The sequence below is a fragment of the Myxine glutinosa genome, chromosome 7 (assembly GCF_964187855.1).
Source record: "Myxine glutinosa chromosome 7, kmMyxGlut1.1, whole genome shotgun sequence".
NCBI classification, from domain to species: Eukaryota; Metazoa; Chordata; class Myxini; order Myxiniformes; family Myxinidae; genus Myxine; species Myxine glutinosa.
Genome location: NC_136267.1, coordinates 23,193,406 through 23,216,586, shown reverse-complemented (window position 1 = coordinate 23,216,586; position 23,181 = coordinate 23,193,406). Strand labels below are relative to the sequence as shown.

At 41.9% G+C, this 23,181-nt stretch overlaps 1 protein-coding gene across 3 annotated transcripts in view; it reads left to right on the top strand.

Annotated features, from left to right (window-relative positions):
• LOC137431059 (macrophage mannose receptor 1) overlaps positions 1 to 23,181 on the top strand; it is a 234,554-nt gene that overhangs the window by 178,034 nt on the left and 33,339 nt on the right. For all 3 annotated transcript variants that reach the window (XR_013624029.1, XM_068121949.2, XM_068121948.2), the window contains exons 24-28: positions 409 to 635; positions 6,205 to 6,367; positions 10,942 to 11,097; positions 13,228 to 13,344; positions 18,602 to 18,760. Coding sequence is in view for 2 of the 3 variants with exons in the window: in XM_068121949.2 (XP_067978050.2) it covers positions 409 to 635; positions 6,205 to 6,367; positions 10,942 to 11,097; positions 13,228 to 13,344; positions 18,602 to 18,760 (822 nt within the window). In the remaining variant the exon portion in view is untranslated. The remainder of the gene's footprint in view (positions 1 to 408; positions 636 to 6,204; positions 6,368 to 10,941; positions 11,098 to 13,227; positions 13,345 to 18,601; positions 18,761 to 23,181) is intronic.

The window sequence follows — 23,181 nt, the reverse complement described above, 5'->3', positions numbered from 1 at the left end:
TCAAAACTCTTCCATTTAGCAGTCCTTGGACATTTTAAATAAGGTGGTGTATAAGACACTTCATCAACGGTGCTAAGCGTCTGGAATTTTTTTTTATATGACCTTTAAAATCATTATTTTATTTTATTCCAATTGAATTATATATTTTAACACTGCATGGGGTGATGTGTTCTATGAACTCTGTAGTTTTCTTCGGTTCTGTTTCTACAAGGAAACTGTTCTGCAACTAATGAAACAGAGGCATCTCTACAAAACCCCCCTCAGAGGCTAACCAACCTATGGGATCAGAACAGGTTTCAGATCACCCTCCCTTTGTAAATGCAGCACAATTAAGAAAACAATAAATATTCAAAATGGTTAACTTAACCAACAGCTGGTTGTGAATCTTTGTTGCTGTCCTCTTCACAGATCCTCTTCTTGAGCCACAAGTGACACCATCTCCCGGAGCAATGACCATCGACGGTCGAACGTACACTGTAATTAAGGAGCCTAGCTCCTGGTGGCAGGCCCGGCAAGCGTGCTCTGACATTGGTGACAAGCTCGCAACCGTGCCTGATGTCATTCATCAGGCATTCCTTACCGTCAGGGCTGCGTATCTTGGCCGCTCTCTCTGGATCGGCCTTCGAAGCAACAAGGTTTGGTGTGAAAAGTTTTCCATTTTTTATTTCCAGAACATTCACTTAAATATTTAGTTTAATAATTGTTTACTTGTTACTTTGCTTATTAATTTTCACCAAAACAATATGGCGGCTTATTTCGTGTCCAAATCTGAGCCTTTGCCTCAGGATATCAGTGATCCCTGGCTAACCGAATACTTCAGGGGTAGCATATTTGCCTTTGCGGACAAGTACAGTTCAACTTCAGACTGGATTATAAAATTTTCACTGTGCTTCTTCACAGACGGATTGATCTGAAATTTCAGGAATTTGCATATTGGGTCACTGATTTGATTCACCAATCAAAAGCAACAAGCTGATTGTTTTTATATCAAAACGTCAAAGGTCAAAGTTGCATAAAATCACCAATTTTCACCCAATTGACCTGAAATTTCAGGAATTTGCATATTGGGTCACTGAATTGATTCACCAATCAAAAGCAACAAGCTGATTGTTTTTTTTTAGATCAAAATGTCGAAGGTCAAAGTTGTGTAAAATCACCAATTTTCACCCAATTGACCTGAAATTTCAGGACTTTGCATATTGGGTCACTGATTTGGTTCACCAATCAAAAGCAACAAGCTGATTTTTTTTTAGATCAAAATGTCAAAGGTCAAAGTTGCGTAAAATTACCAATTTTCACAAGATTGACCTGAAATTGTCATACCTTTCAGTTGTCATACCCTTCCTCCCGTCCATGGTACACGGAATCTTGTGGTGAGGCTGTTGCCCAGAAACAACTTTCCTTCGTCTCCTGGAAAGCAAATCCAACGGAAGGAAATCTCATTTCCTTTCACAAAGCCCGAATCAAGTGTGTGTCCACCCTCAGGAGAGCCAGGAAACAATATCTCTCCGTTCTCAAGACCGAACTCTCTTATCTGTCTCCCTCTTCCAAATCCTGGTGGCGTCTGGTCAAATCTGTTTCTGGTGTTTGTTCCCCCTCCATCCCCTCGCTCACCTCAAACGGCTACACAGCTGACTCCGCACGTGAAAAAGCTGAATGCCTCAACTCTGTGTTTGCCTCTAAATCTTGTGTCCCAAACCCATCCCTCTCTGTACCCACCGTACCCAGTCGTACCCAGCTGCTCCTGGACTCCGTGTCCTTTACTCCTGACAAGGTGGGAAAGTTTCTGTCAACCCTCGACTCTGATTCTGCAACTGGACATGATGGCATCAGCCCACAGATCCTAAAATCCTGTTCTTCCGCTCTTTCACTTCCTATCTCTGTTCTCTTCAGCCTCTCTTTTGCTCAAGGTCATCTGCCATCTGCTTGGAAATCAGCCAACATCACCGCTTTGCACAAAAAAGGTGCAAAAACAGATCCTAGCAACCACAGACCAATCAGCCTTCTCCCAATTATCAGCAAAGTCATGGAATCCATCATTGCTTCGGATATGAAATCTTTCCTCTTCTCCAATGGCTTGATCTCTGATCATCAATTTGGTTTCAGACCAGGTCACTCTACTCTGGACATGCTGCTTCTGCTTTCTCAACAATGGGTGGAGGTCCTCAATGCCAAACAGGAAATTAGAGCTGTCTCCCTTGACATATCACGTGCCTTCGATACGGTCTGGCACCCCGCTCTGCTCACCAAACTCTCCTCCTTTGGTATCCATGGAAATCTCCACGCATGGCTGGCGGACTTCCTCTCTAGTCGTAGTCAACGTGTGGCCCTGAATGGGTTTCTCTCATCTCCTCTTCCTGTTCAGGCTGGAGTTCCCCAAGGCAGTGTTCTGGGCCCTGTGCTTTTTCTGGTCTTCATCAATGATCTCTCTGACTCTCTTGAAAATCCTCTCTATCTCTTTGCTGATGACTCTACTCTCTGCCGCTCCATTCCTCATCCCTCAGATCGGCAGTCTGCAGCCTCCTCACTCTCTGCAGACCTGGACAAAATTACAGACTGGGCAAACAAGTGGAACATGCCTTTCAATCCTGACAAATCTCACACTCTTACGACGTCTCTCCGAAAAGACCGACTGGACAACCCTCCCATCCACTTTCTGAATAATCCTCTCCAAGAAGTTCTGTCACTCAAGCTTTTGGGTCTCACTATCTGCCATGATCTTTCCTGGGAAAACCACATTTCAAATCTGGCCTCCAAAGCCAGTCGCCGACTGGGCATCCTCCGTCGTGCGATGTCCTTCCTTGGCGCACCTGAGCTCCTCACCACATACAAGGCTTTCATCCGCAGCTCAATGGAATACTGCTCTCCCCTCTGGGCTGGTGCTCCTTCCTGCCTCACACCTAGCTCGTCTTCACGCTGTTAAAACCAAAGCATTCAGAATCATTGGAATCTCCCGTGATGAAGCTAACTCCGAGGGCCTTTCATTCACTCACCGCAGGCAGGTTGGTGGTCTTTCCGTCTTCTACAGACTCCTCTCCGGCCTTGACCCCTAGCTCTCTCTGGGCTCTGTCCCCCAAATATTCCTACAGGTCGCACAATATCTGCCTGCAACCCTCTTATGGTTAAACTGGCAAAATCAAACTCTCGGCTCACCTTCACTCCTTCATTCCTCTTTTCTCCCGCCTCTGGAACAAACTCCCTCACTCTCTTCAATCCCACGCCTCCCTCCAGGTCTTTAAAACAGCTGTTCACCACCATCTCTTAACTTCCCCCATCCAAAACCTTGATCTTTTATACCCCCGCTAATTTCACCCCAAATCCACTTTTTTGAAATACCAACTTCTTTCCTGGAAGTCCTTGGTGTCCTTGTGTTTTATACTTCTCCCACGCCTCCTCCCCCTAAGCCCTCTCCCTCCCACACATCTCCCGATGACCCTGCTCTCAAATGTTGTGTTTGTGTGCTTCCCCTTCTCTCCCCATCTTGTCTACCGCTCCCTCTTTTTCATATATTTTGTTTGTCTGTTTGATTTGTTTGTGTGATAAATGTTAGCTCTTTCACGAGCCTCGATCTGTATCCAAAAAATAAGACTAATAATAAATAATTAAAAATTCTGGAATTTACATATTGGGTCACTGAATTGATTCACCAATCAAAAGCAACAAGCTGATTGTTTTTTTTAGATCAAAATGTCAAAGGTCAAAGTTGTGTAAAATCACCAATTTTCGCCAGATTGACCTGAAATTTCTAGCATTTGCATATTGGGTCACTGAATTGATTCACCAATCAAAAGCAACAAGCTGATTGTTTTTTTTAGATCAAAAGGTCAAGGTTGCGTAAAATCACCAATTTTCACCCAATTGACCTGACATTTCAGGAATTTGCATATTGGGTCACTGATTTGGTTCACCAATCAAAAGCAACAAGCTGATTTTTTTTTTAGATCAAAATGTCAAAGGTCAAAGTTGCGTAAAATCACCAATTTTCACAAGATTGACCTGAAATTTCTGGAATTTGCACATTAGGTCACTGAATTGATCCCCCAATCAAAAGCAACAAGCTGATTGTGGTTTTTTTTAGATCAAAAGGTCAAGGTTGCATAAAATAACCTATTTTCACCCAATTGACCTGAAATTTCAGGAATTTGCATATTGGGTCACTGATTTGGTTCACCAATCAAAAACAACAAGCTGATTGTTTTTTAAATCAAAATGTCAAAGGTCAAAGTTGCGTAAAATCACCAATTTTCACCCAATTGACCTGAAATTTCAGGAAGTTGCATATTGGGTCACTGAATTGATTCACCAATCAAAAGCAACAACCTGATTGTTTTTTTAGATCAAAATGTCAAAGGTCAAAGTTGTGTAAAATCACCAATTTTCACCAGATTGACCTGAAATTTCTAGCATTTGCATATTGGGTCACTGAATTGATTCACCAATCAAAAGCAACAAGCTGGTTGTTTTTTTTACATCAAAAGGTCAAGGTTGCATAAAATCACCAATTTTCACCCAATTGACCTGAAATTTCAAGAATTTGCATATTGTGTCACTGATTTGGTTCACCAATCAAAAGCAACAAGCTGATTGTTTTTTTTAGATCAAAATGTCAAAGGTCAAAGTTGTGTAAAATCACCAATTTTCACCAGATTGACCTGAAATTTCTAGCATTTGCATATTGGGTCACTGAATTGATTCACCAATCAAAAGCAACAAGCTGATTGTTTTTTTAATATCAAAAGGTCAAGGTTGTGTAAAATCACCAATTTTCACCCAATTGACCTGAAATTTCAGGAATTTGCATATTGGGTCACTGATTTGGTTCACCAATCAAAAGCAACAAGCTGATTTTTTTTAGATCAAAATGTCAAAGGTCAAAGTTGCGTAAAATCACCAATTTTCACCAGATTGACCTGAAATTTCTGGAATTTGCATATTTGTTTATTGAATTGGTTCACTAATCAAAAGGTAGGAGTCGATTGCTTTTCTTAGATCAAAATGTCAAAGGTCAAAGTTGCGTAAAATCACCAATTTTCACCCAATTGACCTGAAATTTCAGGAATTTGCATATTGGGTCACTGAATTGATTCACCAATCAAAAGCAACAAGCTGATTGTTTTTTTTAGATCAAAAGGTCAAGGTTGCGTAAAATCACCAATTTTCACCCAATTGACCTGAAATTTCAGGAATTTGCATATTGGGTCACTGATTTGGTTCACCAATCAAAAGCAACCAGCTGATTGTTTTTTTTAGATCAAAATGTCAAAGGTCAAAGTTGCGTAAAATCACCAATTTTCACCAGATTGACCTGAAATTTCTGGAATTTGCATATTAGGTCACTAAATTGATTCACCAATCAAAAGCAACAAGCTGATTGTATTTTTTTTTTAAATCAAAAGGTCAAGGTTGCGTAAAATCACCTATTTTCACCAAATTGACCTGAAATTTCAGGAATTCGCATATTGGGTCACTGATTTGGTTCACCAATCAAAAACAACAAGCTGATTGTTTTTTAGATCAAAATGTCAAAGGTCAAAGTTGCGTAAAATCACCAATTTTCAACAGATTGACCTGAAATTTCAGGAATTTGCATATTTGGTTATTGAATTGGTTCACTAATCAAAAGGTAGGAGTCGATTGTTTTTCTTAGATCAAAAGGTCAAAGGTCAAGGTTGCATCAAATCATCAATTTTCATCCAATTGACCTGGAATTTTAAGAATCAGCATATTGGGTCACATAATTGATTGTTTTACTAATCAAAAGGTAGAAGCTTATTATTTTATTAGATCTAAAGCTCAAAGGTCAAAGCTGCATAAAATCATCAATTTTCAGTTTATATTCGGTCACTGAATCCTTGTTACTTTGTTTTTAAACAAAGTTTTTTTTAAAAATTTTAAACTTTTTTTGTTATTTGAGCATAGGGAAAAAGACATCTGAATACAAACAGACGCGGTCGGGCTTTGAATTTTCAGATGCTTTCTAGTTTATCTTGTTTACTGGTCAAGTGTGAATCAAGTGAATATTCCAATCAATTTGTTGTTGTTGTTGTTGTTGTTCCCCCACTAAAAAGTTATTAATTTTTATGATAAGCAACCCTATGAGATTGCAGAAAGTTGGCGTGCTGGTATGGGATTGCTTAGCTGTGATCGGTATTGAATGGAGTTGGGTGGCATTCTGTTCCTCTATGCTCCTCTCACCCCTACCAGACAGGCACATTTTTCTGGCAGGATTCCAGCGAAGTCGTATACACTGGCTGGACCACGCAGCCACCACACACTAGTGAAAGCTGCGTTCTTGTGAGACCTGCAGGTACTTGGGAAGTGGCACCTTGCAGCCAGCAGCACTTTTCAGTCTGCCAGAGGGTTAAAGGTGAGTGAGCTCAGCTGAGTCCAAGCAATGCCAAAGTGCAGGCTAATTGGTGAGGAAATCATCGACTGATAAAAAAAAAAGTTGATTGTCTTTTTTGATCATCGAAACATCCATCGTAGAAACAAGAAAGGACAGAGGATTTGCAAATTATTATTTGGGTTGTGGACAACATTCTGACATGGAATAAACACCAACACAAAATAGTTATAAAACGCACAGGTAGTGGACAAAAATATGGAAATACTAGGTAAATAAGGGACACCAAGAAACGGCTTCCACACAGGTGTGGCCCATGTGCTAATTAAGCAAATAGCATCCCACCATGCTTAGGGTCATGTATAAAAATGCTGCACATTTCTGGTTGCCTGGAATTATGGCTAGCATGGCTGCAAGAGGAGATCCTCCAATGCCCCCATCCACAGAGCAAGTGTGGTCACCCATTGGTTTTATGAGAATGACACTGATGTTATCCATATGTCACGGCCTTCTCAGTCATCTGATCTGAACCCAATCTAGCACTTATGGGGTATTCTGGAACGACGTCTGAGACAGTGTTTTCCACTTCCATCAAACAGGTGTGAGTTGTTTGAGTTTCTCGTGGAACAATGGTGCCGCATCCCTCCTGCAGAATTCCAGATGGTGGTGGACTCTATGCCACCGCGCGTGCAGGCTGTTCTGGCCGCAAGTGGTGGCCCAACGCCATAGTTATTGACTTTACATTTGTATTTACTTTTTTCAGAGGAATGGGAAGCTGGCATCTGCTAGTAGTCACTTGTAGATGTTAATGATCCAAAGGTACCTTTCAAAAAGAGCAGGACATTATGTGTCACAACCACAGCCTAATTATAAATTTCATGTCCCTGGCCTACAGGATTGCCCAATAACTTATGACGTTTTTCTCTTGCAGGTTGTTATATAAGCAGTGATTGTTTGGGTCAAACATCACATCATTTGTATCAATAGAATGTTATGATTAAAAAACCCTTCAGAACATTTTTGGAAATAGTGATTAAAGGTCATTTGACACGAGAAAAAATGACCGATGGCTGAAGGGTGTTCACCGAACGGTTCACACAAGCTTCCGCAACTCCACAAACTGTGAGAGGTGTTCTTCAATTTTTCCGTAAAAACTTTGAGGATGGCGTCATTTCTTGGAAGTTACAGACAGACACAACTGCGGAATAACACAGCCCTCTCATAGTCATAGCCTCAACTTAAATCCATGTGATTATTTTCTTTGGACAAAAACAATATAAAATTTCATGAAGGCGAGGGCGAAAGTTTTGGAATTGCGCAACTCGATCAATAAGGTCCTGTTTTGCAGATTCGTGAATAATAATTATCATCTGTTGCTTTGTGGAAGTGTGTAGGAAAAATGGTGGTCCTGCTGAACATTTTCAAGAAATATAAATAGCTATAGAATATTTGCTCATATTTGACCATACCAGCAAGTTGCCCGTGCCGGATGCAATTCTTTGAAGCGGCAAAAATGCATATGGCATTTTCTGTCATCAAGCCGGCTAGCTGGGAGCAACAATTCACATTTATTGGCACATCTGATGCAATTTAAATTCTCTAATGGCGGCGAGGTGCTCCATTGCTCGCAAATTTTGTTCGATATATGTAGCTGTTTCTATTTTGTTTTCTTTGTTTTTTCTGGGGTTTTTTGTACATCGCTCCTTTCCTATGCCATCTCCAGACGCTGCATAACGTCATTGTCGGGCACCGAAAGGGGCCTGACAATGACGCGTGCTGAAAGGGAGTAGCACTCAGCTTTCACTCCGGTTGTTTTATTGTTTTCTTGTTTGTTCTCTTGTTTGTCCAGGTGATATCTCAGCCATCCTTTGACCTAGGAAGCTGAAATGTCGGCACAATAGTGAACAAGTGCTTTGGCAAAAACGTTTTTTTTTGTTTTTGGATTAATCAATTAATTGATTCATTACTTAATTATTATCGATTAATTAAGTAGTTATTTATTTCCTTTCTCATCTGGGCAATATCTCAGGCACCTTTTGAGCTAGGAAGCTGATATTTCGACATGACAACGACCAAGTGATTTGGCTGTAAAGGCTATTTTTGATTTATTGATTAATCAATTATTCGATTAATCAATTATTCGATTAATTATTAAATTTTTCGATTAATTATTTGATTAATTTTTTTTTAGTTGCAGATTCGTATGAAATGGTGGTGGCTTAGGTACTCTATTAGCCAATTGATTAATTATTTAATTATTTATGATTATTATTTATTTATTTTCATCATTAATCATTTATTTATTTTCTTTATCATCTGGGAAATATCTCGGGCACCTTTTGTGCTAGGAAGCTAATATTTGGACATGACAGTGACCAAGTGATGTGGCTATAAAGGATATTTTTGATTTATTGATTAATCAATTAATCGATTATTTATTTATTTATTAATCAATTTATAATTAAAAAATTTCGATTAATTACTTGTTTCATTATTTTTCAAAAAGTTACAGCTACTGATGAAGCACTGGTGGCTTAGGTATGCTATTAGCCAATTGATTAATGATTTTATTATTTTATTATTATCATTTATTTATTTTCATTATTATTATTATTATTTTTTTCTCATCTGGGCAATATCTCAGGTACCTTTTGAGCTGTGAAGCTGATATTTGACATGACAATGACCAAGTGATTTGGCTGTAAAGGGTATTTTTGATTTATTTATTAATCAATTAATCGATTATTTATTTAATTATTCGTTTAATCACTTGATTAATTAATTTTTTTAAAGTTACAGATTCAAATGAAACGGTGGTGGTTAAAATATTATATTAGCCAGTTTATTAATAATTAAATTATTTTACGATTATTATTTATTTATTTTCATTATTTAATCACTTTTTTCTCATCTGCCCAATATCTCAGACACCTTTTGAGCTAGGAAGCCAATATTGGGACATGACAGTCACCAAGTGATGTGGCTATCAAGGATAATTTTGATTTATTGATTATTTAATTTATCATTTATTTATTTTAATTACGCAATTAAACAATCAATTATTGTACACTTCTTCCTCCCCATACTGTCTCTATACGCTGCACGGCGGTATCGCCGGATGCTGAAGTCACCCCGGCAATTCCGCGCTGGAGGATGTTATTAATTTTTTCTGGCATGGGGGCGGTGTACTTTGAATGTATCTGAACTTGTTTCTTGCTTTTTCTGTTCTGTTGCCAACAATACAAAAAATTGTATTGTTGTCAAAGCCAGTACAACTAATTGTAAATTAATAATTAGGATTACCACTTTTCCATTGCATCACAATTTTTAAAATATCAACAATTCATGGACAGCCCTGCACAGGTGGTGATGTAGGCACACACCTACAAATGATACAAATCAATGCTGCTCACACCCGTTGTATCTATTTTTAGGAATCTTTTACCTGATAATAAAGGAAGACTTTTGTGACTTTAATACAGTACATTAAAGAAGCTTAGAGAAGAGTTACATTAAGTTTAATGTAGGAAACAACTAAAACGAATGCTTATTCCTGAAATAACAAGCATTACAAACTGGAAAACGATGGAAGATTTTTGAAGAAGCCGAGGTCGACCAAAGTTCAGTTGGAGAGATGAAAGAGAAAAGTTTAGTGGAGTACAGTGGCTTCCAGTTGCATTTAATAAAAGAGAATGGATCGTGTTGAGGGAGATCATCTTTCTGCGGGGAACAAAATAAACTAGTCAGGTCAGGTTATTCCTGAATCATCCTGGTATTTCATGGAATGGTTGAAGTTTCACCTATGCATTGGGTCGTATTGTTATTACCTGCGCCACCAAAGGTGGATGGAGGTTATGTTTTCAGTCCTGTCTGTTTGTTTGTTTATAACCAGGATATCTCAAAAAGTTGTGGACAGATATAGCTGAAATATGGTGGCGAGGTTAGGTATGTGACAAGAACAAAATGATTTGATTTTGGTGAAGATTCGGATCCGGATCTGAGAAGATCTTTGCGTGATTCTTCACCATTGAGAGATAGGGCAAAAAACGATATATAGCGGGATATCACAAAAAGTTGTGGATGTATTTGGACAAAACTTGGTGGGCAGGTTGGGTGTGTGACAAGGAAGAATTGATTCAATTTTGGAGAAGATTCAAATCTGGATCCGGATCAGACAAATAATTTTTTAGTGATTCTTCACCATTGCGTGATAGGGCTAAAACCTATAAATAGCAGGATATCTCAAAAAGTTTGAACGGATTCGGACAAAACTTGGTGGATGAGTTGGTCAGGCAACAAGAACAAGCCAATTCAATGTTGGATCAGGTCCGAATCCAGATCTGACCTATCAGTGGGATACAAAACTTAAAATGTTCAGCCTGGCGGAGTTATGCTCTCTATACCCAGTGCCTTCTACTTTTTGTCGTTTTGTTTATTAACTCAAATATTTGTTCAGGATTTCACAATTATTATTTTGTATGACTCCAGGTGATTGGAGAAGTTATTGTTGTTGTTGTTGCTGCAGCTCCATCCAATATACTGTTGGTTTTTCTTCAACCTAATTTCTCAAAATGGGGGAAACAACTTTCTGCCTACAGAAAATGTACTAGTAAATCCAGAAGTGGAGGTTGAAGTCATCTGCCCTAACTCCACTGTTGAAGATATATGGTTGGCCTTTCGAAAGTCTTGCTATCTCGTACACACAGACCACCCAAAGTCTTGGTCCATGGCTGTGCGCCACTGCATGTCTCATGGTGAGTTATATTTACCTGACCGATGTAGGATTTCACGACCCCCCCCCACTCCCCCCTCACCCCCAACATTACTCTCCCCCCACCAACATTTCACTGATAGAGTAGGCATTTAAGTTTCAATTGCTTATTGCTATACCAAAAAGAAAGAGAGAGAGAGAGATCTAGAGAGAGATCTGGAGAGAGATCTAGAGAGAGATCTAGAGAGAGATCTAGAGAGAGATCTGGAGAGAGATCTAGAGAGAAATCTAGAGAGATATCTAGAGAGAGATCTAGAGAGAGATCTAGAGAGAGATCTAGAGAGAGATCTAGAGAGAGAGTTCTAGAGAGAGATCTAGAGAGAGATCTAGAGAGAGATCTAGAGAGAGATCTAGAGAGAGATCTAGAGAGATCTAGAGAGAGATCTAGAGAGAGATCTAGAGAGAGATCTAGAGAGAGATCTAGAGAGAGATCTAGAGAGAGATCTAGAGAGAGATCTAGAGAGAGTTCTAGAGAGAGATCTAGAGAGAGATCTAGAGAGAGATCTAGAGAGAGATCTAGAGAGAGATCTAGAGAGAGATCTACAGAGAGATCTACAGAGATCTACAGAGAGTTTGATGGAGAGAGATTGATGGAGAGACCTAGAGAGAGATCTAAGAGTGCTCTTGAGAGAGCTGTATACAGAGATCTAGAGAGAGATCTGGAGAGAGAGAGATCTGGAGAGAGAGACATTGCGAGAGATCTATGGAGAGATCTATGGAGAGATCGAGAGAGAGAGAGAGAGAGAGATCGAGAGATCGAGAGATATATCTAGAGAGAGATCTGGAGAGAGATCCACAGAGAGATCTGGAGAGAGATCCACAAAGAGATTAATGGAGAGACCGAGAGAAAGCTGTAGACAGAGATCTAGAGAGACATCTAGAGAGAGAGAGAGAGAGATCTACAGAGAGATCTATCGAGAGAGCTCTCGAGCGAGATCGAGAGTGAGATCTAGAGAGAGCTGTAGACAGAGATCGAGAGAGAGAGATCTACAGAGGGATCTACATCGAGAAGTAGAGAGAGATCTAGAGAGATATATATATATATATATATATATATATATATATATATATATATATATAGAGAGAGAGAGAGAGAGAGATCTAGATAGAGATCTACAGAGAGATCTACAGAGAGATCTACAGAGATATACAGAGATCTACAGAGATCTACAGAGAGATCTAGAGTGAGATCTGGAGAGAGAGAGGTCTGGTGAGAGATCTGGAGAGAGGTCTAGAGAGAGATCTGGAGAGAGATCTGGAGAGAGATCTGGAGAGAGGTCTAGAGAGAGATCTCGAGAGAGATCTGGAGAGAGATCTAGAGAGAGATCTAGAGAGAGATCTAGAGAGAGATCTAGAGAGAGATCTACGGAGAGATCTACGGAGAGATCGAGAGAGAGAGATCGAGAGATCGAGAGATATATCTAGAGAGAGATCTGGAGAGAGATCCACAGAGAGATCCACAGAGAGATTAATGGAGAGACCGAGAGAAAGCTGTAGACAGAGATCTAGAGAGACATCTAGAGAGAGAGAGAGAGAGAGAGAGAGAGATCTACAGAGAGATCTGGAGAGAGATCTATAGAGAGAGCTCTTGAGCGAGATCGAGAGTGAGATCTAGAGAAAGCTGTAGACAGAGATCGAGAGAGAGAGATCTACAGAGAGATCTACATCGAGAAGTAGAGAGAGATCTAGAGAGAGATATATATATAGAGAGAGATCTAGATAGAGATCTACAGAGAGATCTACAGAGAGATCTACAGAGATCTACAGAGAGATCTACAGAGATCTACAGAGAGATCTAGAGTGAGATCTGGAGAGAGAGAGGTCTGGTGAGAGATCTGGAGAGAGATCTGGAGAGAGATCTGGAGAGAGATCTGGAGAGAGATCTGGAGAGAGATCTAGAGAGAGATCTCGAGAGAGATCTAGAGAGAGATCTAGAGAGAGATCCAGAGAGAGATCCAGAGAGAGATCCGGAGAGATCCCGAGAGAGATTCAGAGAGAGGGAGAGTGATTGCCAAATAGTTACAAAGCCATCAGATTTGTTACTGTTTTGTGTATTGAAGGAGTTTATGAAAAATTTGAATCTGATAAAGTTTTGGTTATTCTTTTTTGCCAGGAGCCACATTGGGAAGTATCCACACGTTGGAAGAAAATGCATTCATTCTCAAACAGGTGACCAAAAATTTCGGGGAAGAGAAGCCTTTGTGGATTGGTCTCTTTAGAATTAATGAAGGTAATCACATTTTCTATATGTCACATTATCTAAATCACCTTTCTTTTAATCCTCGTTTGAAGTTCTTTCACTTTACCTGCATGTGTACATCTTGTGCTTTCTTTGCTGACTTCATGGTTCTGTAAGAATTGCTTTTTCGAAGAGCTGAGAATAGGTCATTTCATTTTCCACCACATTGCATATTTCACTATTGACTTGTCTATTTTTGAGTCTGATCCACACTAAAAGGATAATAATAATAATAATAATAATAATAACAATAATAATAATAATAATAATAACTAGAACTGCAATCAGTGATGATCGACTTCCAGGCAAATTGGCCACCATACCACGTGAATGATGACATCATCATTTAAAAGAAATTTTCCTCATCGGTGGTCAATCATATCTGTAAATTTTGGTTTGGATCGGTTAAGCGGTTCTGGAGATATAGATTTTCAATTTTTTCCCTTAAATGCAAGATGGCCACCATACCATGTGACTGATGATGTCGCAGTTCACAAAAAAGTTCCTCATGTGTGGTCAATCATATGTATGAAGTTTCGGAATGATCTGTTGAGTGGTTCTGGAGATATGGATTTTCAAATATTTTTTTCTTAAATCCAAGATGGCTGCCATACCACGTGACTGGTGACATCATAGTTTACAATTATTTTTCCCACATCAGTATTTGATCATACGTATGATATTCCACATTGATCCGCCAAGCAGTACTCTGGAAAATATTATTATATTTTTTGCTAAATTCAAGATGGTGGCCAAACCACATGACTGATGACCTCATAGTTTGCAAATATTTCCCTCCATCAGTTTGTGAACATATCTTTCAGGTTTCATATCGATCGGACGGAGAAGTGGTTTCGGAGAAGTATGTTTTTAAAGTCATATTTTAAAATCCAATATGGCCGTCAAACCACGTGACTGATGACTTTTTCTTTTTGCAAACTTTTATCCCCATGGCTTGGCGATCATATTTGTAAAATTGTCTCGTCCTGCGTTTGAATCTCGACACAGCGATGAAGTCACCAGCGGCTAAGTCGAAAAATATGGCAGTATATTTCACTTTGTGGAGAAATTATGAAACTTTGCACACAGGTTGGGGACCCCAGTAGGAACATTTTTCGATTAGGACCCAACTCTGAAACGCCCCCCTGGTGGCCGCCATCTTGAATTTCAATATGGCCGCCACATTTGATATATATTTGCCTATAACTTCGAAACTAAAGCAGATAGAAATACGATTTCAGTGGCTAACCCCCCATTTTCAGACTCAAGGAATCCAGTGAAATCAAAGACAATGCATATCTGGTGTCCGCCATCTTGGATTCCAAGATGGCCGCCATATTCGACATATTTTCTTATAACCCTTAATCCAAATTACATAGGACTGCAACTTCAGCGGCTAACGTCAGTTTTCATAGCACTGTCCATCACAAGCACATAGGAATGTGCACTGGAGATTTGCTTTGTATCATTTGCAGTTTCCTTTACAAGTTTTCTTGCACTTGCAGCTCAGGAGCTCGTAGCACGCCTTAGATGCCTCGGGTAGTACGGTCCATATCACTGTCCATATCTCACCATCCTTCTCCCAACCCCAATCAGCTGGAGGGGGAACAACGGGGTTGAAGACCAACGACTGACCCCAGATGTGACCTGCTTAAAATGTAGCTCTCCTTGTGTGTTCCAAGAGAGCCGATGCTGTTGGAGGTATATTCTCAATCTCCCTTGACCCCTTAGAGAACAGGTATCGCCGTGCAGCATCCACACCCTGAAGTTCACATGTACGGTCGTACAGCAACACAACAAATCGTTCCAGGATGTCCATGACAGTACTCGGCACCTCATCTGGTTGTGAACACAATGTCCCAAATGCTTCTGTAGCATCTGGATATGCCTGCCATGCCTGCCATGCAGACTTCTTTCCACGGTTTGCGAAGAAGGACACCGTATCGCAGCCAGTAAACGTATGGAAAAATGTCAGAGCCTTGGACTTCTCTGGTCCTATGTTAGCGACGATTTGGTGTACTGCGATGTGCCTGTACTTCTTACCAGTTCCAAAGGCAACCCAAAGTTCCTTGAGGCCAATGTTCAAGAAGTGAGCAATTGCAATCACCACTACATCAGTGTCCACAGTGCGGATCATCACTTTTGTATGTCCATGCCGAACCATGTCAATGACATGAACAAAGATCCTCGAGTCTGCTTCCTCATGTGAGCAAGGGGCAAGAGCTGCATTGATGGCGTCTTTGGAAGAGTACACAACTTTGTCATCCACAGTGCTGTAGATGAGCTTGTCACCTGCCATTTGGTAGTTCACACATTTCTGGGCAAGAAACAGGAATAGCTCATGTTTGTTGTCGCTGTTTCGGAGAAAGCTTGGCCAGTTACCTGGAATTCGTGTTGAGGAAGTCACTCGGCGTCTTGTACCACAGCCCCTTTTCTCTCTCGTTGCGTTTTTCAAGCTGTCCGACCGATAGACATCCCAAACAATATCAATGCGACTAGCATTCCCCAGTTCCCTAACCACATATGGGATAAAGATATCTTGGGCATAATCTTCGAAGGTGGCACAGGTACCAGGCTGTAGAAAGTGGACAACAGCAGGGCCATCAATAACTTTAGCATCAACCACCAAGGCCGTACCATCATCGGTCATCACACCATTGAGACAGTCCAGAAGCTGATGCTTGTCACCTTGTCTCATCTGACCTCCACTTGCGAGTGACGGTGGACTAGACTGGTTTTCGGCCTGAAGAATTTATCGATATCCCCTTCTCTCTTTTGACTAGCAATGTACAACCTTGAGAACAGAGCCCTGTCATTCTTCAGCTCAGTCAACTTTCCTGCTGCCTTTGTCTTTTGCACACCAGGCTTGCTGAACACAGCCACATTGTTGCGGGAAATGGTGTCTCCAATTGACTTCGAATTGGACTTGAAACGCTCTTCCACAAATTCATCATATTTTGACTTTCCCAGCGCATTGACGTTCCTCATGGCTTTCACCACTTTTTCTGGCATGATGACTTTGGAATTGAGATTCAGCAAGTCCATACTATCTTCCATGAAAGGGTTGCCCATTTCTTCAATTGTGGCAACCAATGATCATACATCTTCAACAAATTTCTCCTGGACGCTTTTCGTCTGTTCATGGTGGCGAGCAGGTGTCATGGATGCCCCGGCGTCGTCGAAACCATCCTCAAACTCTCCAACTAGTCTTGCTATTTCAGGTCCAGCAACCATCCATCTCCTAAGCGCTCCAGGGTTTTCCGTAAGACCAACAGCTCCGCCGTCCCCCTTAACGAGTGCGTTAACCTGCTCGTGTGCTTGGTCCAACGAAATAGCCGAGAACGGTCGAACTGTCTTGTTTGAAGTGAATCCTCCATGCTTGAACTCACGATGGACATCCGGGCACTTATCCTGCAAATTGGACATGTCTCGCACATGAACTGGTAGCCAGCGGGCATAGTTTGTCATGTCCAATGCGAAGAACCACGGTACTAAATCTGCTTGTGATGCAATGTACATGTCAAAATCAGCCACTCGCAAGGACCTTACGAATTGGAAGATTGTCAGTTCAAAATCTAACACCGTCTGCCAAAAATGAAACTGTGGGTACTTATCGGACCTCCCGGCACACCACTCAGTGAACTCGATTGGGTCAGGTTCACCATCATGATGATCTGTGCTTTCCGTCTGTTTAAAATCCGAATAGGCCTTTTGCTGTAACTGATACAAAGCTGCGGCAGTAACCTGATGTGCCCTGCGGGTTTTGGTCACATGGGATGCTCGAAGGAATCCTTCACAGGTGCCTGCACTCGCAATGTCGGCCTGTGCCAAAGCCTCTGTCCACCCGCTTCCATCAAGAATATCGCCAATGGTCCTCAACGCAGCCATTTCTGTATGCAGCCCCCCAAGTACAATTACGTACTTGTCCTCACCATACAAGTCGGGAAACCGCCATTGGAGCTGCTTCCCTATGGCGTATAGCGGTTGATCCATTGTGAGGACTGGCGTCTGACCAGGATTGAGGAAATCTGTTGCAGCAGCATTGTTGTTCATAATGTGCGAGATCATTGCCACGGTGTTGGACTTTTCTCGGAAGAGAGGGAGCAACGAAATGTTTGTCTTAGGATTCGGAGGTTCCTCTTGATTGGAAGCATGGTAGGCTGCCCAGGATGGATAATCGGTCGCACCAAGCGTTTCCTTTTGGCAAAGCTCCATCTGTTGTTCCAACCACTTGTACTCTAATTTACGCTCCTTCTTCAGTAATTCATCTGTAGGTGGCCTGACAGGCCCATAAGAGATCGGAACATGAGAATCCTTTGGGAGAGGTTGTGCAGCAGGTACACTTGTGTACTCCAATGGGAGTTGCTGAAAGTATTTCGCCTGGCTCGAATCGTCATCAAACATGGAGGTGCACTGAAATAATATGGGGTGCTAAGTAAAATCATATGGGGTGCTAACTGATCACCTGTTCACCCAAATTGTCATGGGGGGGGGGGGGGGGGGGTTAGCCACTGCAATCGTATTTCTATCTGCTTTAGTTTCGAAGTTATAGGCAAATATATATCAAATCTGGCGGCCCTTCTGAAATTCAAGATGGCGGCCACCAGGGGGCGTTTCAGAGTTGGGTCCTAATCGAAAAATGTTCCTACTGGGGTCCTCCACCTGTCTGCAAAGTTTCATAATTTCTCCACAAAGTGAAATATTTTTCGACTTAGCCGCTGGACTACCAGGCCTTTCGCAGTGTGCGCTGTCCCTCAGATGGACGTTAAATTTATGTGTCCCTTCTGCTAGTAGGTGGACGTTAAATGTCCCAGTGTTCTTCACGAAGAGGAGGCAAGTTCTTGCCAGCCAGGCCTGGCCAGCCAGTTTGTGAAAGGCCTGGGCCAAAAGCGTTCCACAGCCAACCGAATGAGAAGGTGGGAATAATTGGTGCCACTAATGAAGTAGTCGTAGTAGTAGTAGTAGTAGTTGTAGTTGTAGTTGTAGTTGTAGTAGTAGTCGTAGTTGTATTGTATACGGACTGACCGATCAGAGAAGGTGCACATGAGTTTGCCATGCACGCTTCCATGCTGGCACACAACCTATCACACCACACATTGCACATGGAGGTAATAGCGAACCACGATGGACATTTCAGTACACATTCCCTTGCATAGTAGTGTCATAATTCTATCACCTTATACTTGCGTACCTACATATGTCTGCCATAAACCTTCTCCTCTTCCCCTTGCCATGTATTTGTGCTAAGTGATGCATTGGACAGACGACAGTTTGTTCAATTTCTCCAACTGGGCCAGCGGCGAGCCGACCGGATATTCTACAGACTGCACACACATGAATTCTGCCGGCAAATGGATACTTCAGCAATGTCGGAATCACTATAGCTATGTGTGCAAGCTCCCCCGAGGTGAGAATCTCATGTAACTCATTCACATCCATCACTATGACTCAGCAGCACAATGACACAGAATATACAATTCCGTTGGTTCAGTACTTTTGTTTGCTGTTCATCAACTTGCTTTTATGCTATAATTGGGATATTTCGTATTTTGTTTCCTTTTAGTTGATGATTTATTGTTGTTTTTGTAACATGTTCTCCATTGAGCTGATTTTTGTACTGGCTCCAATTCCTGATAGAAACGCATCAAAATGAAATAATCCAGTGCCGTGCATTGGGCAATGTGTCATGGAGCCCACCATCCTGCAATGGGTTGTTAACGGACCCTCCTTTGATCTTAAGAAAGGTTTGACATCAAGTTGGCTTTCTATTTCGTTTACACATGGGATGATATATCAATGATCCCATTATTGTACACCGCTCCTTTCCTATGCCATCTCCAGGCGCTGCATATCGTCATTGCTGGGCACCGAAGGGGGCTCGGCAATGACGCACGCTGAAAGGGAGTACTCAGTTTTCACTCTATTTGTTTGTTTGATGTACACCACTCCTTTCCTATGCCATCTCCAGGCATTGCAAATCGCCATTGCCGGGCACCGAAGGGGGCTCGGCAGTGACGCACGCTGAAAGCGAGTACTCGGTTTTCACTCTGTTTGTTTGTTTGTTTGATGTACACCACTCCTTTCCTATGCCATCTCCAGGCATTGCAAATCGCCATTGCTGGGCACCGAAGGGGGCTCGGCAGTGATGCACGCTGAAAGCGAGTACTCAGTTTTCACTCTGGTTGTTTGTTTGTTTGTTTGTTTGTTTGATGTACACCACTCCTTTCCTATGCCATCTCCAGGCGCTGCATATCGTCATTGCTGGGCACCGAAGGGGGCTCGGCAATGACGCACGCTGAAAGGGAGTACTCCGTTTTCACTCTGTTTGTTTGTTTGTTTGTTGTACACCACTCCTTTCCTATGCCATCTCCAGGCATTGCAAAACGTCATTGCCGGGCACCGAAGAGGGCTCGGCAGTGACGCACGCTGAAAGCGAGTACTCAGTTTTCACTCTGGTTGTTTGTTTGTTTGTTTGTTTTTTTTGTTTTCTTGTTTGTTTGTCCGGGCGATATCTCAGCCATCCTTTGAGCTGGGAAGCCGAAATTTCGGCACAATAGTGAGCAATAGTGAGAATTATTGTACACCTCTCCCTCCCATTGCAATCTCTATGGGCTGCAATGCGGTATTGCCGGGCGCCGGAGGCGACCCGGCAATGCCGCGCTGTAGGATATTTAATTTATTGGCATGGGGGCGGTGTACTTTGAATGTATCTGTACTTGTGTCTTTTTCTTTTTCTTATTCTGTTAAGAGAATGTGGGTGATACTTCCTTTTCATAGGTAGGATTTCAGTGCCATCCTAATTTGCTCTAATGGAATGTGTGAGAGAGATGTTTGTCTGTCTGTCGGTCTGTGTCGACATTTTTCTCAAACACAGTCAAACGGATCTTTGTCAAACTTTCAGAGGTTCATCAGTGAGTGTCTGGGGGTGTTTTTGGCAAAAAAAAGTTTTTTGAAATTTTTGAAGAAAATATTCCATTTTTTTAAAATCGCTCTGTCGTGTCTAAGCCTTTGTAGCTACGTGAAAGGTGATATTAAAGAGAAAGCATGTGAAAATGCAAAGGCCATCTGCGTCCGTTTGTATTTAGTTGTCTTCTTCTTCTTCTGTATGATCAAAATAACGAAAACAGTTCTTAAAAAATACAAAATGAAAATTGATGATTTTACGCAGCCATGACCTTTGACCTTTTGATCTATTTTTTAAAAAACAATCGGGTTGTTGCTTTTGATTGGTGAACCAAGTCAGTGACCCAATAATCAAATTCTTAAAATTTCAGGTCAATCGGATGGAAATTGACGATTTTATGTGATGGTGACTTTTGACCTTTTGACAAAATCATTAATTTGCCTTGTCCGTATTATCATAATAAAGGTTTGGTGAAAATTTGATGTCATAGCCCAAATGGTAAAAAAAAGTTATGGCCTGGACAGACACACACATAAGTGATTACAAAACCCTGTATCCTGCTGTGCACGGGACGTGCTGATGATTCTCAACCGCATTTAGTGGGGGTTTCTTTCGTGTTTTAGGCCCCCACAAAAAAAAACTTCGAAGAAACCCAAAATTTAATTTCAAAATTGGGTCTCGGGGTTGCAAGGAAGAGCATTAGGCAACGCCGGGTACCCCTTCTACTTATATATGAATCACCAAACGGGGATTGACATTGCATGGAGATTCATTCAATCAATGATGAGAAGCAGAATACCTCCTCCATGACTCCCTCGTCATTAATTGGGTTTTGATGAACCATTTCAAAAGTGACGCGGTAATTCGACGGTGACGTGCTCAATTTACAGAAGCTTTGAATCCAAATTCTTTATGCCGTACTGCTCTCTTCTGCCAAAGGCAATGAAACAAATGGTAAGCTTTTGGATTGGTACTTTAGCCTCGTCCAAGTTACCTGTAATGGCAAATTTCAGGATTGATCACCTTCCTTTATTTGGGGACCCTCAATGATTTGTGACTGCTGAGGGAGACCCTTGAGGCTTCATGAAGTGACCTTCAATGCGACATACGATAAAATCATACTGTTATTTCTTTTTGCTGCATATTCTCTCATGTTTGTGTCAATTGCAGTACATTGTCCTATTAAAATTCACAAGACACTCCTTTATGGTTGTGAGAATTGCCTCGGGGTGCATCTGATGAGCCTTAAGTTAATATCATCAACTGACATCGTTTAGATCGTTTGTGAATAGTCTACTTGCTCAGTCTGGTCCCAGATGAGTTCCAATGAGGAATGATAGTTGGTTGTTAAAGAGTGAACACCTATTTCAGGACAATTTAAGCTGTTGAAGGAGTCCGGACTCCAGCAGAATACGGATAAAAGGATGGCAAGGCACAAACTCGTCCGAGAAGATGTTTATTCGTAAAACCAACTCGGGAACACTGAAAAGCCCATTTATCGGGCTGCCTTATAAAGCAAAACCAGAAACCGAAACCGAAAGCCACGCCTCTCAAGCGAGGCGTGCTTCGGTGGTCACGTGATCCACAGGTGTAGCTCATTATACCCGCACGCGCGGCACGCTTTGGCGGTCACGTGACCAGCCACTCTGGCGCCGTGGATCCCCGCCGGTGACGTCACCGGCTGGAGCAAGGAGATTCTGATGCCGGTCTTGCTTGGGGGACCCATGGGTCGCTACACTGTCTTAATAATCCCTAAATTAACCATGGTGATGTCATCAGGTAGTGAAAGACTACAAGTAACAACATTCCTCACATTGATCTGGTAGATACGGCTGACAGGTTGACTTAGAGGCACGCACACTCACCTTTAAGATGCCTAGTCTGGGTTCGAATATTGACCCAGCTATAAACTTCATCAATGTGTGTGCTGTCCCTCAGATGGACATTAAACTGGGCGTCCCATCTGCTGGCATTCATTGGTGGAAGTTAAAGATCCCATGGTGTCCTTCGCAAAGAGTAGGCGAGGTACTTCCAGCACTATGAACAAATTCCAAATTCCTGCCCTACCGAGAGCATTGCTGCCCCCTCAAGCAATGGTACTATCCTGCAGCCTTGTGCTGCATACATAGTGTGGAAGTCTGAATGGACTTCCAACTGTTCATGAGATGTCTTTCTTTGGGTAGGCGAGCTATCGCTGTGCATGAGTTTGTTCCAGAGGCAGGAGAAAAGAGGAATGAAAGAGTGAGGGTGAGCAGAGAGTCTTGATTTTGGCAGTTTCACCAGAAGAGGGTTGCTGGAAGATCTTGTGTGTCCTGCATGAATATTTGGGGTACAGAGCGCAGATAGAGCTGGGGGAGCAAGGCCGGATAGGAGTCCGTAGAAGACAGAAAGACCACCTACCTGCCTGCGGTGAGTGAATGAAAGGCCCTCAGAGATAGCTTCATCGCGGGAGATTCCAATGATTCTGAATGCTTTGGTTTAAACCACGTGAAGCTGAGCTAGGTGTGAGGCAGGAGCACCAACCCAGAGGGGACAGCAGTATTCATTGAGCTGCGGATGAAAGCTTTCTATGTGGTGAGGAGTTCAGAAGTGCCCAGAAAGTACTTCGCATGGTGGAGAAATCCAAAAAGGATCCATGCCCAGTTGGCGACTGGCTTTGGAGGCCAGTTTGGAAATGTGGTTTTCCCAGGAAAGATCATGCCAGATATTGAAACCCAAAAGCTTGAGTGACAGAACTTCTTCAAGAGGATTGTTCAGAAAGTAGATGGGAGGGTTATCCAGACGGTATTTCGGAGAGACAAAGCGAGAGTGTGAGATTTGTCAGGATTGAAGGACATGTTCCACTTGTTTGACCAGTTTGTGATATTGTCCAGGTCTGCAGGGAGTGAAGAGGCTGCTGCCTGCCGATCTGAGGGTTGGGATAT